Below are 14,383 nucleotides of genomic sequence, written 5' to 3'. Positions count from 1 at the left end.
AAATTGAAAACAAAACACTTTCCAGGCTTTAGGAAAGCAAGCTGTTTACCAGGAAGGAAAACAGAACATGAAAAAGGCCTTTAGAATGAACCTAGTAACACAAGGAGCTGGAAAAGGCCAAGCTGGGCGGCTCCAGACAGCTAAGAATCACGGTGGGTTTCAGCTTCACAATGCCATTTGCATTTCTGCAAATCAGAAATGCCTTTCAGAAACATGGATGTGGTCTGTACACTTAAACTACAGTGTGGTGAGGCACCATGCAGCCCTCCACAGGACCACTACCCAGGTAAAACACCCTGCAGGCAGAGAGGGCAGTGGGGCTCACAAGCCGCAGGCAGCAGACAAGTCCCAAAGGACTGTCTTTATGTGAGTGACCATGTTCTCCCTCACCATAACCTGAAAGAAGCAGAAAGTAGACTGACTATGAGAGGATGAAATTTATTGCTTAGCAGAAAGTAGTGAAAGTTGATCTCCAGTGCTTATATGTTTTGCCCAGGCATGAGTAAAAACAAAACAAAAAATAAATTAGTGGAACTGGAAAACCTGTGTGTGCTCTATTCATTATCTTGGTGGTGACTTTCCAGAGAAGCATTCAAATCTTCTTGGTTTTCTGTTTCTGATGGTTGCAGCACCACTTCACCTACAAGGCAGGTGAAAGGTAGATCATTTAATATTGGAAGGGCTTTTGTGCGTTACCCCTCCATGCTGTAACAAAGCCGCCATGGCCAGGCTCCTGCAATTGCCTTTGATGTTAGATAGCTTCTGGTGGCCTGCCTGCTTTTCAGAGGACACAGCAGTCCCAGGGGTTGTGGAGGGGAGTTGGAGAGAGTAAAGCCCTGGTGGGTTTAAAGGCAGGAGGCAAATAAATGCATCCCTGATGCTGGCCTATTTCAAGATCTCCGGGCTGGCAGCTAGACTGGGATGGGGTGGAGTAGTCCCCTGCAGACACCCACCCGTTGCCCTAGTGCCCACCTTTCCCTCCCCCCTACTTTGGTGTCAGCCCCAAAACTGGGTGGACTGTGGGCAATGTGTCCAGGCTTTGGATTTCCCTGACCAGCTCGGGCCTCAAGAGACCACATTTTCTCTCCACAGCATCTCTGCTCTATCCTGGCCCTTGGCCGAGCCACATAGGTGTCCTTAGGACAAGGAGATATTTGGGACCAGGGACCACAGACCCTGTGCTTGCAACTCTGTAGACAGCAGTGGGCTTTTTATTACTCCTCACGACTTGGATAGTGGCATCTGCCCCCCTCCACCGCAACATCCCCCCCTCCCCGCCTTTCACAGCTACCCAAGTCACATTGGTGGAGTAGGGACCCATGTCCTAGTGGTGCTGCAGGCTGGTTGTTGATAAGGTGGGCAACCTTGTCTGACAGACCTCAGGAGGTCACACTGAATGGCCTCCCGAGCCCTCGCAGGGCCAGCAGCTCTCTGGCATCTTACCCCTCGAGTACAGGCTCCAGTCGGGCAGTTCCCCTTCAAAGGGCCCCACTTGCATCTCATGCATCTCACTGAACACATCCTTGCTGGCTAGGGAAGTTTCTGGAGGCACTGGGTCAGCCAGTGCAGGCTTAGTGTGTGCCGGACCAGCCTCCAGTGCATCGGGCTTTGAGTCTGGCTCCAGATGTGGATTGGTGGTGGTCTCATGATTCAGCTGTTGGATTTGTCCTTTCTTTTGTCTTCTGCCTCTTTTTGTCTGTTTTCTCCTGTCCCTGCTAGGGGATTTCACAAGGGTGAAGAGTTGGGCTTGGGGTGGAGGCCTTTCCTTCCTGCCCCAAGGCAACCCGATCCATCCCAGCAGGAGCTGCAGTTCTGCAGCCCTCCTCCCCAGCCCCTCACAGCAGCCTCCTGTGGCCATCCCGGGGGGGGGGGGGGGCAATCAAATTTTTCCCCAGCCCCACACTGTGGTTGAGGATTGCTTGCCACCCAACCCACCACCTACGTAACCCAGCCCCCTTCCACCTCTGCCTCCCGATGCCTGCCTAGACCTTCAGCAGCTACCGGCTGCAGGTCACATTTCCCCACTGAAGACTGATGGGGCCCAGCTCGGCTCTGTCTTTCTGCAAAGATGGAAGGGCTGAGCTGCCACGCCTGGGCTCAAGTGAAATGCACCAAGAAAATGACTCCACAGCATAAGTAAGACTGACCCTCTATACAGCTTTGATGCTTTTTCCATGGATGCTGCTCTTCTTTTCTGCATAACCTCCCGATCTCTCAAGTTGTAGCGGCATCTGTTACCTACAAGGACAAATTGAATGTTGACATGATATCCTGGCAAAGGGAAAGTTCAGTCCCTCCCTGGCAGGTGACGGAGCACTGATGCAAGAGGCATTCTTTTTGTCATGAGTCAGGTCTTGCTACAAAGCTGCTTGGGCACTGTACTTCCACCTCAGCTTCAGTGGGTAGGATCTGATGACACACTACCCAAAACTCCTAGGCTCCTGTGCTAGAAGTTACTCTAAATTTCTAGTTGCAGTTTTCCTCCTGCTGCTGCAGCCTTGGGGTGACACTTCTCTAACCTACTCACCATTGTAGGCACCTGGGGCCTGGTAGAAGCACAGGGCAGGCTTCCCATGCCATGAGGACACCATGAAATGCCTTGGCCAGATATCAGTACAGGCTGCAAGACTGTTATGTTTGCTCAGTTGTTACCCTTTTCCTCATCGAGCTGCAACTGGCCACTGCTGAGATTAGGATGCTTGTCTGACTAACTAGCTCAGGAGAAAGCCTTGCCCTGCAGAACAGCCAGCCCAACAATGTAGGAACAGGTCTGGGGAGGGGCAAGGGGATGTGCCAGAGGGCACAGGCTTTCCTGGACACAGATGCTCATGTGTATTAGGCTGAGACCCTGTAGGGGATGGTGACCCAACCAGAGACCAGGACAGGGTTAGTACACACTGCTGGGGGTGAGGAGACTGGTCCCAAAGACCACACAAGCAGCCCCAAGCAAGACTTTCCTACTTTCTGTTGTTGCCTGCGGGCGGCGGAGGAACGACACGCCGAGACGGGTTCAATGTGGGTGATAGAGCATCATATATCGTGTTTTTTTATTGGTCCAGGGTACATATATTTATACAGACAACACTAATTATTATGCCTACTAGTCACTAGCTGACTGGCTTAATCTCTAAAGGTCGTATTCGCACGGTCCACCTACTTGCAGTTAGCTAACAGCACAAGCTTCTCATAACACTAAGTTTCTCAGACCACTATTTCCAATTCCCCTTAACCTGTTTTCGACACACCACGGTACACAAGCCCGAAGCATCCTTGACATTCCTCCTGTATCAGCAGCTGCGAGCAGCTGCAGGCAAACCCTAGTGAGGCCCAGCATCAGCGAGGCAGCATCAGCCCCTAGAACAGGCTCTGATCGTACAACTGCTCGGTGGGCTCATCACCCTTGTCTCTGAGCCATCCTCCAACAGTTGCCTATTCATTTTTACGTTCTTTTATTGCTGTTTTTTGTATGGTAATTCAGTGAGCCCCCTTTGCTCCCAGCACAATACCATACAGGAAAGGATGTCTCCTTTCCTACAAAAAATTACAGCCTAACCACCTGAAAGAGAAAGGGCACAGCAGGAGGTGGTACAGATGTGAAGTCCATGTGCAACGACAGTGCCAGAGTATCCCAGCCATGGCAAGGGCACCTCAGCAGGACCAGAGACAGTGTCAGCCTCTGAGACAAAAAAAACCTCTGCACGTGGGCTGCACAACATATAGTCATATAGACCATCCCCAAACAGGAGGCAGTTGCCCAAACTGAAGCCGTGCTGGAAACATCAGGGTGCAGCCGGCAGAGGACGACTCTGCCACACACATCCTGGGAAGTTGAGGTTTCGAGCTTCAGTAGCAGGATCTGCACGGGGCTTCAGCCTAACTACTTAAGTATATAATCCCTTGCACATCCCTTTGCACCCAAAGTAACTTCCTTTCCCTTTCAAAATGTCTTGTGAGCCCTAAAAGCATTTTTAGCTGCTTGCAACCAATCTCCTTCCCAACCCATACTAAAAAAATTGTTTCACACCCGGAGCAAACACCCTTCATTCATTTCTAAATGTTCCAAGAGAGCACTCCCACAGCTGCTCCAAAGCTGTCATCTGCTAGCACTAGGCAAGAAAGATCACAGTAAAACATCTGCATCCTGATGAAAAATCATTTAGCAGAGGACACAAAGTTACAGACATGAAGTAAAAAGAAAAAAAATAATCCATCAAGCTAAGATAGCAATGAGACACTATTGCCAGTCTGCAGGCAATATATTGATGCTACCTGAGGGACTTTGTCTGAGTTGAAAGGCCTTTATAGGTGCTTTTGCCTGCCTTTGTGATCTGAAACATAACTCTGGAAAAGCCACATATATTTTCAGTTAAATGTGCATCTTCCAACCTCCAAGCATAAACTGGCAATTACTAACTCATTTTTTAGAAACCACTGGTCACAAAGATCCTTCTCTCCTCTCTCCAGAAACTCAAGTTAGAAGTGGTTTTATCCTTACCTGGCTGATCCTGCTCCACAGTGGAGTCAGTGGGTGGCAGGGAAGAAGAAGAAGCTGAAGCAGCGGAAGAATTGACATCAAAAAAAGTGGCGGCCTCAGAAGAAAGAGCAACAGCAGCAGAAGGAGCAGTAGCAGCATCACTGGGTATTTCATTGGGCTGCTCCATTGTTCTTTGCAGTTTTAAGAAGAAAGCAGCTTAGTTAGGGACAGGCATCTGGAGTTAGAGGAGAAAGGAGCGTAGTAAGAGCTTAAAAAAGGGCAGACTGTCCGCCCCAAACCTCTTATCTATCCAGGCCAATGACAGGGCTGTAATACTCTCCTTATCAGAGCATGAAGTGTTAAGAGTCTCTGCACTTCTGTCTGGATTGTAAAATATTTTAGTGCTTTTACACATCAAATAATTCCACTTCAGCTAAGAAATTTATACTCACTGCTGCTAAACTGTGGCTCAAATGCCCTCTTTTATACTAGAGGGAAGCTGCATGGCAAGACAGGACACAGCACTGCCTCTCTGCTGGTTTCTAGAGTAAGATGCAGGGAGATGTTGTTAGTCCTTGGGGACCCTTTGTGAGGTTTATATGCTGTTTGAAAGGTGTTTGCATAAGACCGTACCAGTTCTGGTGGGAAAAGACCTCTGTCTCCACTCCAGCCCCCCTCACAGCAGGACTGTCCACTGCAGAAGGTCAGGATGGCTGTGGCATCATATACTTCATAAACCCCCTAAGGATGGAGGCTGCAAAAATTCATGTGACCTGTCCAAGGGCTGCACCACCTTCCTGGGAAATTCAGACAGAATAATGAATCTACATCGTGACTCCAGACGAGGGCCTGTGTTTGCTGAGAACCTCCCAATGACCTGGTCCAGCTCCCCAGCAGGCTATGAGCAAAGCACTTCCCTTGTGAAGCAGGATGACAATGGGCATCCCAAGTAAAACCACTAGGAAAACCCAGCTGGTCCTTTGCTCCCACGGGAGGATATCCTCTAGTGGTCACTTCTAGCTCCCTGTTGCCCATTGCAGCCCCAGACCCGCCCAGCATACAGGCACACATAGCCTCTGTAGGACCATCTTTGGGATCAGTATAGATGCACAGGGGAAGCTTCTGCTTGGTACAGTGGCTTTGATCCTGAGATCCTGCTCCCTGCCTTGTGGTCTGCACGGCCGGGCCCCCAGGTCAGTCTGCCTTCCATTTCCTGCATGTGAGATGAGTTGGCAGTCTTGGCCTCCTTTGCAAACTGCCTTCAGGTTTCTTATGCTGGGATAGTGCAGAAAAGCTTATTATACCTGCGTAGAACAACTCTGCTGGACCAGGGACATGTCACCACTTTGGCCAATTTCTACCATACTCAGTGCCAGAGTATTTGGGATTCAGCTTCTACCAGCACTTTTCTCCATGAAATACTCAACTGTTTATGCTCTGGTCAGGTGTTAGTGCCCCTAACACCCCCACCCCACTCCCCAGTGAATTCAGAGTGATTCCAAGGCTGGTAGAAGAATCCAGCTGTGTGGCTACCCCCAGGTCCTCTGGGAATTGCCTGCTTTTAATGTCAAGGATGATCCCACCTTCTTGTGCAGTCCCAAGACTTGCCCTGGAGCAGAGCAGTTCCTCAGGGATCTGAGCAGATCTGGCCTGCCTCCAGTCTTTACCAGGCCTTTTTTTTTTTTTTTTTGATGTACAGACTTCACTCTCTGCAGGTTCTCTCTCTAGGTCCCTGGAAGATCCAAAATTAGAAATTTTGTGCATGTGAGTTTCTTAACACATAACCTGGGGGTCCATGGTCATCTCTGCTGCCTTTCTGCTTATCCCTTGAGTTACCACTTTGCTCTAGGGCTCCTCCCCTGTGTCCACGGCAGATTACATGGTAGCTCCAGAGAGGTGGGGCAGGTTTAACAGCCCCAAAAGAAGAAGCAGGGTGGTGGCAGTAGAGCAGATATGGGAAGGCTCTGATACAGGAGGGTGGGCCAGGAGCATGGATGGCATAAAGAGATGTGAGGCTTCCAAGTCATTCACAGGGGAGTTTCTTGTAGTTCAGTCACAAGGGAAGGCAAAGTCTTCCATGCTGGTGTGGGTGACAGTGTTCCAGCACTGTGTGATGCTGCATAGCCATGGGGTCACCCTGCCTCACGCAGACATCCTGAAAACTGTACCTCGCAGGATGCTCTACCATGCAAAGACAGTGCTTTGGAAGGAGGTAAACATATCACACTTCAAATACTGTGTTCAGTTTTGGTGTCCCCACTACAAGAAAGACATCAAGTTGCTGGAGTGCATCCAAAAAAGAGCAATGAAGCTGGTGAAGGATCTGGAACACAAGTACTGTGAGGAACGACTGAAGGAATTGGGGTTGTTTAGTCTGGAAGAAAGGAGGCTCAGAGGACACCTTATCACTCTCTACTTCTGAGAGGAGGTCGTAGTGAGGTGGGTGTCAGGCTCTTTCCCCAAGTAACAAGTGATAGGACAAAAGGAAACGGCCTCAAGTTGCACCAGGGAAGGTTTAGGCTGGGTATTAGGAAAAATTTCTTCACTGATATAGTTACCAAGCACTGGAAGAGGCTGCCTGGGGAAGTGGTTGAGCCAACATCCCTGGAGGTATTTAAGAGATGTGGTGCTTAGGGACATGGTTTAGTGGTGGACTTGGCAGTGTTAGGATAATGAGTGGACATGATGATCTTAAGGGTCTTTTCCAACCTCAATTCATCTATTCTATGATAATATATACCTGGCCATAGGGGGACATCACCTCTGGTAGCACTCTTTCAAAGAGCATGACATATTCTGGGCTGCTTGCAGGTGATAAGAAACATGGAAGAAAGGGTGGAAATCCCTGGGTGTTTCAGTGCTTCATGAGAACTGTCTGCATGCTCAGGCTGTGGCTAACTCAGCTTCTCCCTCCTCCCATCTACTCAGTCACTCCAAAGCCTGGTGAGGTCTGATAAATCTACTCTTGACTCAGCAAAACATTGCCATGTGACCTGCAGAGCTGGTACTGTGAGTATTTTTCCGTCCCTGCCATCTTCTAGCTGGGTAGAAACAAATAGGTTTGTAAAGAATGTTTGTAAAAGAAAGAGTCACTGTGCCCTCAGAGTCTTTAGATACGCCAATGGAATAGATGGGCTTTAAAATCTTACAAAGTCTGCACTTGCATCTCTCAAGACAGAAATCTCCGTAGATCCATCTCTTGTGTGTGAATTTAAATCCCAAGTAATTGATTTTGTTATCCCATGGGTAGGCTTTGGCAATGGTTAACAGTGTGGAAATTACAGGTTCCACCCCCTATTTTCAAGTTGTGTCTGCTCTGAAGTGGAGAGACTGAGAGGCAGAGACTTGACAACAATGCCAGGGACACTGGGCTCATTTCATTAGGTACATCTCACTCTGCTGGTCCCCCACACAGCCTTCATTACCCAAAAGCTGGGGGAATGCTTTCTCCAAGGGACAACTGGATCTAGGACTTGATCCTGCCACAGGGCCTGTCTCCTGGCACTGTCAGGACTGCTGCCACTGCAGACACAACACCACCAGGCTTTGGAATTATGTAGGAGTCAATGTTCTTTATGAGCCTAAATGTTATCTCTACCCCAGTCTGGCATTGCTACTGCAAGGCAATAGCCAGAGACCTGCCTGTCCCCCCCTGCAGTCACGGAGGCAGCCCTGACGGAGGCAGCCCTGAACCCAAGGTTATCTGGAGGATCAACATGGGAAGCTGGGGGAGCTACACCCCTGTCACTCTAGTAGGGTGTCAGGGCACTTCTTCCAGTTTTGTCTTGCATGACAGTGACAGAGAAGCAATTTTCAGGCTTGTCCTTCACTCCGTGAGTTGAGGCAGGTTTGGGGGCAGCTTGCCTCGCTGCAGTACACTTCTCTGGGAGCAGGACTACCAATAGCATTGAGTGACAGACTACGGTGACTGTGAAAGCAGACAATCTCTTCCTCCCCCTGCCTTGACTGAAGCATGAAAAGATGGGAAACAGATGGGTAACTACAACAGGCAAAACTGTATGCAAAAGTGCAAATCCATGTGTGTACCCCCTACCACAGACCAGTGCATTGCAGGCATCTCTCTGTCCACCAGCTGCCTCCTGAGTCTCGCCTGACCTTGCCAGACACAGATCTGCCAGTCTTCAGAGTCAGGCCCTCTGCACCCAGCTGGGTCCAGACACCTTGCACCAGCCCCTGAGGTCTGCGGTGGTCTTAAATCATAGGGACTTAAATCAATCTCCCTTTTCCTTCCCTCAATCTGCCACTTGCTCTTGACTGTGTGAAACAGGCAAATACACCAGTCCCCGGGGAGCAGGGAATCTCTGAGTTTGCAGCATTTAGAGTCAACACTGATTCTGTTCTGAAGCAGCTCACACTTTGACCTTGAGGTCTGGCCTGCAAGTACGTGCTTTAACTCTGCAGCAGAGACTGAAAAAACACCCCATGTTGTACCAGAGGCATGCAGTTTCTCTCTTCAGAAGAGCCCCCAGATTGCCCGTGTCAGTTTTTCCTGGCCCCTGCAACTAAATAGACGTGGTTCTTGGGGTTATACAGTGACAGGCTGCAGCCACTCTGCTAATGTGGCTCAAGCCACTGTGTGGGGCCGAGATGCCAGTGCCCCCCACGCTCCCCCCGGACCAAGCAGGGAGAACGGCTCCCAGCTACCCACCACGCTATGCTGGCCATAACCTCACCCTCCAGCCTGGCAGAAAGCTGGGACGGAGCTGCCCGAACACACCTGCCTGCAGCTGGGCTGCCAGCAGCAGGAGCAGAAAACCCCAGAGGGCAGATGAGCAATGAATTTGATTGTTCACCATGGAAGTGGTTCTGGGGGTGACAACCCCACCAAAGCCCTTCCGTACAGTGCAGGGGAGACACCATCTGAAAGCCTGCACAGAAGGACCGGCAGTGCAGGGAGCAACATGCAGCCAGACCACCTCTCTCTTGCTACCTGAGGACTGGAAGAGGGCAAGCAGGCTTGCAGAGCCGTGGGAAAAATGAGCAGATGGTGCAATAGCAGCAGCTGTGGACAGGTGGGTAGGGCTGTGTCCCCTCCTCTGCAGAAGTGGAAAGGGTCTGGGGGAGGGAAACATGGACCATCAAAGCTCTGGACAACTCTGGGCAACTAACCAGGCTAGGACTTCTCAGTCTGGGGTAGAGCTTTTAATGAGCGAAAAGCTTTTAATGACAGCAGCTGCCTCCAGGCCAGAAAACAGTCAATGCTGGTTCAGATGGATCTCCCATCTGATGACACATGACTGTTTTATACTCCTTAATACTATTTCCAGCTGCAGCATTAAATCTACCAGCAATGGCTTTGTCATGCATTATGGTGCTGCAGTGTCCCACTTTGTGGTTTCAGGAAGGTGCAGAGTGGGACGAGGCATGTGGGGATGGATTACATGACCAGCTAGCCAAGCACAGTATCCATGACACTGGCACAGCTCCCAGACTTACAGGGTGGTCACTGACTTCAGGGAGCTTGCTTGACCATATGATGCACCCCAGACCCTTACCCAGATGCCTGCAAACGAGTCATGTGGGTAGAGTAGCAAGCCAAATTAGCGTGATCCCTTGTGCATGGGCACACATCTGTCCTTGGAGGGTTTCAATTCACCCTGAAGCACTTTTCAAGGCTCATCAGAAATCTCAACCAGTCATTCTGTAGAGACACAACATTTGATGAAGGACTGAACTGAATTTGAGAGGCAAAACCCAGATTAGCCAGTGCCCTCTTATCTCTGCCACTGCGAGCAAAAGGAGCCTTTTGCATACACAAGTTGTACAAACTCATGACAGGTATTTTGTGAAAGGGGAGTTGTGTCCCATCTGGTAGAAGTGGGAGACAAAAGAGCAGAGGGAGCCCCAGGGACTGTTGATGCACACATACACTATTACCTTGGAGATACACTTACGCTATTATTCCTGGAGAGCATTTCTGGGTAATTAATTCAGTTTGTAGGTTGCTCTGAAGTGCTGGAGCGGAGATCTGGGGTCCCTCGCATTCAGGGTCTTCACTTGGGCTCTTTTCATGCTCCCATGTGTTATACGAGCTGATTCCTGTTGTGAAAGGCTCTTGGATAAAAAGCTGAGTAACATCTAATATGAGAAGTGAAGGTGTTACTATTTTCAATTTACATCAGCTCTGGAAGTGGAGGTGTTTACTAGTGAACCACAGAGTTGTCTTCTCCCATGCTGAAGAAAATTTACTTTCTTTTCCCCTAATTGCCTCCTGCAGAAGAAACCTGTACTTGTTCAGCACCTTCTTCACCAGGATCTGTGTGTTTCTTGCTACTCCCACGTGGCCCTGCTCACAGGAACATGGGTGAAATAGTACAGTGCAGAGCCCTGATTTGTGATGTGGATTTGAAATGAATCTTTTGACTGTACACTTTTAGTAGCCTTTTGTGGTAATTGGGTTGTGTTGTTTTCCCTCAGCCTTGCATAAAAAAGTGCTGTTGAAATAAGATTGTGCATGTCATTTTATTGTTCACTATCTCTAACTTAAATGTGCAACCAGCACAGAGCACACAGGATCAATTAATCATCAGTTTCTAGGCTCAGGAAAGCTACCAGAAAGCTCAGATATCTTGACACTCCCTGTCTTTCAAAATCCAGATGTCTTGTCTGGTTTTCCTAGAATAACACAGGAAAAAAAAGTAAGAGCTCAGAAAAAAACTCCTGAGTCATGTTTTCACTCCTGTCCAGCCCATGGAATGGAGCTGACTATTATAAAATTGGCTTGTTCATTTTCCTGTCTAAAAAGCTGAGGTGACTGCAAGCCACCCTGACCCACAGACGTCCCCTCTCTGGGTGTGCAGCACTGGTGGTGGGTCTCCAGCCCAACTTGCTCACAGCAGGGCTGTCCCCAGTGTGAGGTTATGGTGGCCATGGGTCTGTCTGAGCCCTAACCATGCCCCCCTGCAAGGATGGAGACCCCCCAATGTCTGCATCGTGCACCACCCTCCTGAGGAAGTGGTTTCCCACATGTCCAACCTGTGCCCTCTAGGGCTGCTGCTTGTGGCTGTTGTCCCTGTTGCATTACCTGTTCCCACCAAGAAGAGTGTGGCCCCATCCCGTTTGCAACCATAGCCTGCTGCTAGATCCCCTTAAGCCGCCCCCTCCCCAGACTAACCAGACTCAGCTCCTCCACACCTTCTTGCCTTGCAGCTTCATTTGACAAGCTGGTCATCCCTCTCCTCCTGCAGCCCAGCACGCACTTTGTGTTATTTGCCGTGCAAAGGCACTGCTGATGTATATTCAACCTGATCTTTACCTTTGGTCCCTTTCTATCAGGAACCCCTGCTCAGACACTCACTTCCCAACCTGGATGAAATCACTGCCCCAAATCAACCTTTGTGCGTCTCATGAGTTCCCTGTTGCCCTAGTCCTCAAGTTTATGATGGTACCTTTGGTTTGAAGTTCTGCCAAAAGAGCCATGAGGCATGTAACTGGGAATCTGCATTCACAGATGTCTCTTTGAAGGACTTAGTGGTGCTATTTGACTGTCCAGACTAGATGTCTAGTCGACCTTTTTGCCCACCTAAATTCAACTCTCTGTTCTCTAATTGCAGGCAGCACAGGTGGTGGGGCCTTTTCCCGTCCTCTATGAAGCATCTGGTTTGTTGTCATCTTGCAGGCTCTCACGTTGGAGGGTCTCCTGGCCATGGACTCCTGACCTCACCTTTTGGATCTGCTGATCATGCAGCCACAGGGTGGTCTGATTTAGCAAGCTGATCCAATGGATGAATATTCAGCTCTTCTGTGGGATTAGTCCCCTGCCAGCACAATGAGCTAAATCCCTCAGCTTGCAGCTACAAAGTAGTCACTAAATGTGGTGACAAGGATGGGGCAGGAACATGCAGGCAAGGGCTGGGGGCATGCCTACACCTATCTGCAGGCACTAGCCAGTGCAGGAGGGTGAAGCTCACAGGCTTCACAGCCCACCGCCCAGCTCAGCTGATGCAAAAAGGTTGTCCTTTACTTTGCTAGCAGAAACATGTGTGCTTCCTGTCTACTATGGCTTTTTCTGGTCTTGGGGGAGCCTGAATGACAGTATTTCACAAGTGCTCAGTTTCAAAAGGCCAAATTAGACCCATGGAGGTCTCTGCCAAGGACATGAGCTTACATTTGTTGCACACAGAGCTGGCATTCATTGGCGTAGGTGTTCCCATCGGTCCCACAGACAGGCAAGTACAGGAGGGGGCAGGCCTGCAGTTCGACCATGTCTCCACATACTGGCTGGAAAGGAGAAACCGCAGCATTCATTTCAGTGCTAGCAACATCCATCCCTTCCCCCCACAGCACTGGGACAGGAGCAAGTGCCACTGGTGACCTGGTTCCCTCTGCCCCGGACAGGGCCAGGTGTGCACCCAGAGTGTGAGAGCAGGGAGCAGAGGCTACCACATCCCTCACTGGGACTCACTATCTGGTCTTTGATGTGGATTTGATGCTGGAGCACCAGTACTCATGGGGCTGGGGATGACTGTGGGGAACAGCCTTTCTCCCAGGCATGCCAGGCACTAAATCCCATCTCAAGCCATCCCAAGGAAAATAGAAACCTCTTACCCTTCTCGAGCCATTCCCTTCATTCAGCTCTGCTCCTGAAACAGAGCATGGCACACATGTGACTGGTGGCAGGAGTGCAAGGCATCAACAGAGTCACACCAGTTCCCAACCCCTAATCCCTCTCCGGACCTCCTAATCCTCTCTTCCATTCTCTGGACCAGGAACTCCACAGAGCATCCAAAACACCCCAGGAAATGTGAACACATGCAGTGCTGCACGGGGACATGGGGTATCTTCAGAAGGCTGAGGCTGGGTGAAACTGTACATCCAGGTAACTGATCCCCGGGGAGAGCTGCATTCGGTGGGTGCCTTTTCTGCAGTCAGGCAAAGCAGTAGCAACAGCTCACAGCCCATCTGTGCAGAGCACAAATGTCCTGGGAGCATGAAAGCTCGCACGGTGCTGCAGAACCACCACCACGTGCACCTAGGTAGCACCAGTTTTACAGAGCCTACAAACAGCTGCTCCCCACATAAATATGCTGAGCATATAGTGCTCTTGGAAAGACTTGCAGGGCTTCTTGGAGGCATGAATGACAGTAGATGACACTGTGGGATATGTGTTGTCCTCCCAGATCCTGGTTCCCTTTCTCACTGAGGGCTGTCCCCTATCCCATCCTGCTCCTGAGTGCAATATGGTTGATGAACCAGCCTGTAACCCTTGCCCTGAACCGCTAATAAGGCACAGTGTGTCTCCTCCGGTCCTCCTTCCCCATCACGCTGCCACTGTGTTTGCTTGCCCGCCTCACCTCCTCTCCAAAGCAGAGGTTTTAGTTCGTTCTTCCCTCCCACCCATCTTTGGTCCCTCCGTGGTTCCCAACCCACCCCTGAAGAGCCGGCTGCCAGCAGCAGAGCAGGCTTACCAGTAGCAGCGATGAAAGTCACCAGTGCCACCACCACCGCCAGCAGCAGCTCCCTCGCAGGCATGGCCGGCGCAGACGCACAAGCTTGTGCACCTCGCTCCTCTCGTGGCTGCCTTTATAGAGGAGGGCACCGGCTTATCTCAGCAGTGCTGGGAAAAGCAGCATTTTAAGCAGCGTTTGATCTGCACTGGGAACAGGTGGACTGTGCACCCAGAGGGATCACTTGGGTGCTCTCGTGCAATTGATAAGACACCCCAGTGCCACTTGCCAGCTCCAGGTGCCAGCACTGGAGGCTGCTTTACAATCCCTCTGCGCTGTAGTCTGGATTGGGCAATGCTGCCCTTCTCTGCTCCACCCAGCCACCTTACCTCTGGGTGTATCTCGCCCGAACCAGCCTTCCAGCTTTGCAGCTGCCGCTCTTCATCCATGGCAGGTATCCCCATTTGGGTTGGGAGACTCCCCATGGAAAATCCAGGAAATT

At 50.4% G+C, this 14,383-nt stretch overlaps 2 protein-coding genes across 3 annotated transcripts; both read right to left on the bottom strand.

Moving 5' to 3' along the window:
* Window positions 1–422: 422 nt before the first annotated feature.
* LOC116963855 lies at window positions 423–4,777 on the bottom strand. Of its 2 annotated transcripts, none has more exons than XM_033001732.2 (4): window positions 4,496–4,777; window positions 2,148–2,238; window positions 1,444–1,715; window positions 423–640 (listed from the first exon to the last, which is right to left on the bottom strand). In XM_033001732.2, the coding sequence occupies exons 1-4, from the start codon at window positions 4,659–4,661 to the stop codon at window positions 555–557; spliced, it is 615 nt and encodes a 204-aa protein (XP_032857623.1). In that variant the 5' UTR covers window positions 4,662–4,777; the 3' UTR covers window positions 423–554. The 2 variants fall into 2 exon arrangements, with proteins under 2 accessions (XP_032857623.1, XP_032857624.1); XM_033001733.2 differs by having other exon boundaries at window positions 1,444–1,712.
* A 6,166-nt stretch (window positions 4,778–10,943) lies between these two features.
* SPINK4 (serine peptidase inhibitor Kazal type 4) lies at window positions 10,944–14,157 on the bottom strand. Its single transcript, XM_009973219.3, has 4 exons — window positions 13,903–14,157; window positions 13,043–13,077; window positions 12,603–12,715; window positions 10,944–11,110 (listed from the first exon to the last, which is right to left on the bottom strand). The coding sequence occupies exons 1-4, from the start codon at window positions 13,964–13,966 to the stop codon at window positions 11,056–11,058; spliced, it is 267 nt and encodes an 88-aa protein (XP_009971521.2). The 5' UTR covers window positions 13,967–14,157; the 3' UTR covers window positions 10,944–11,055.
* Window positions 14,158–14,383: the final 226 nt, after the last annotated feature.

Source organism: Tyto alba, unplaced genomic scaffold, assembly GCF_018691265.1.
Source record: "Tyto alba isolate M040663 unplaced genomic scaffold, T.alba_DEE_v4.0 Super-Scaffold_13, whole genome shotgun sequence".
NCBI lineage: Eukaryota > Metazoa > Chordata > Aves > Strigiformes > Tytonidae > Tyto > Tyto alba.
This window is presented reverse-complemented; position numbering and strand designations above follow the sequence as displayed.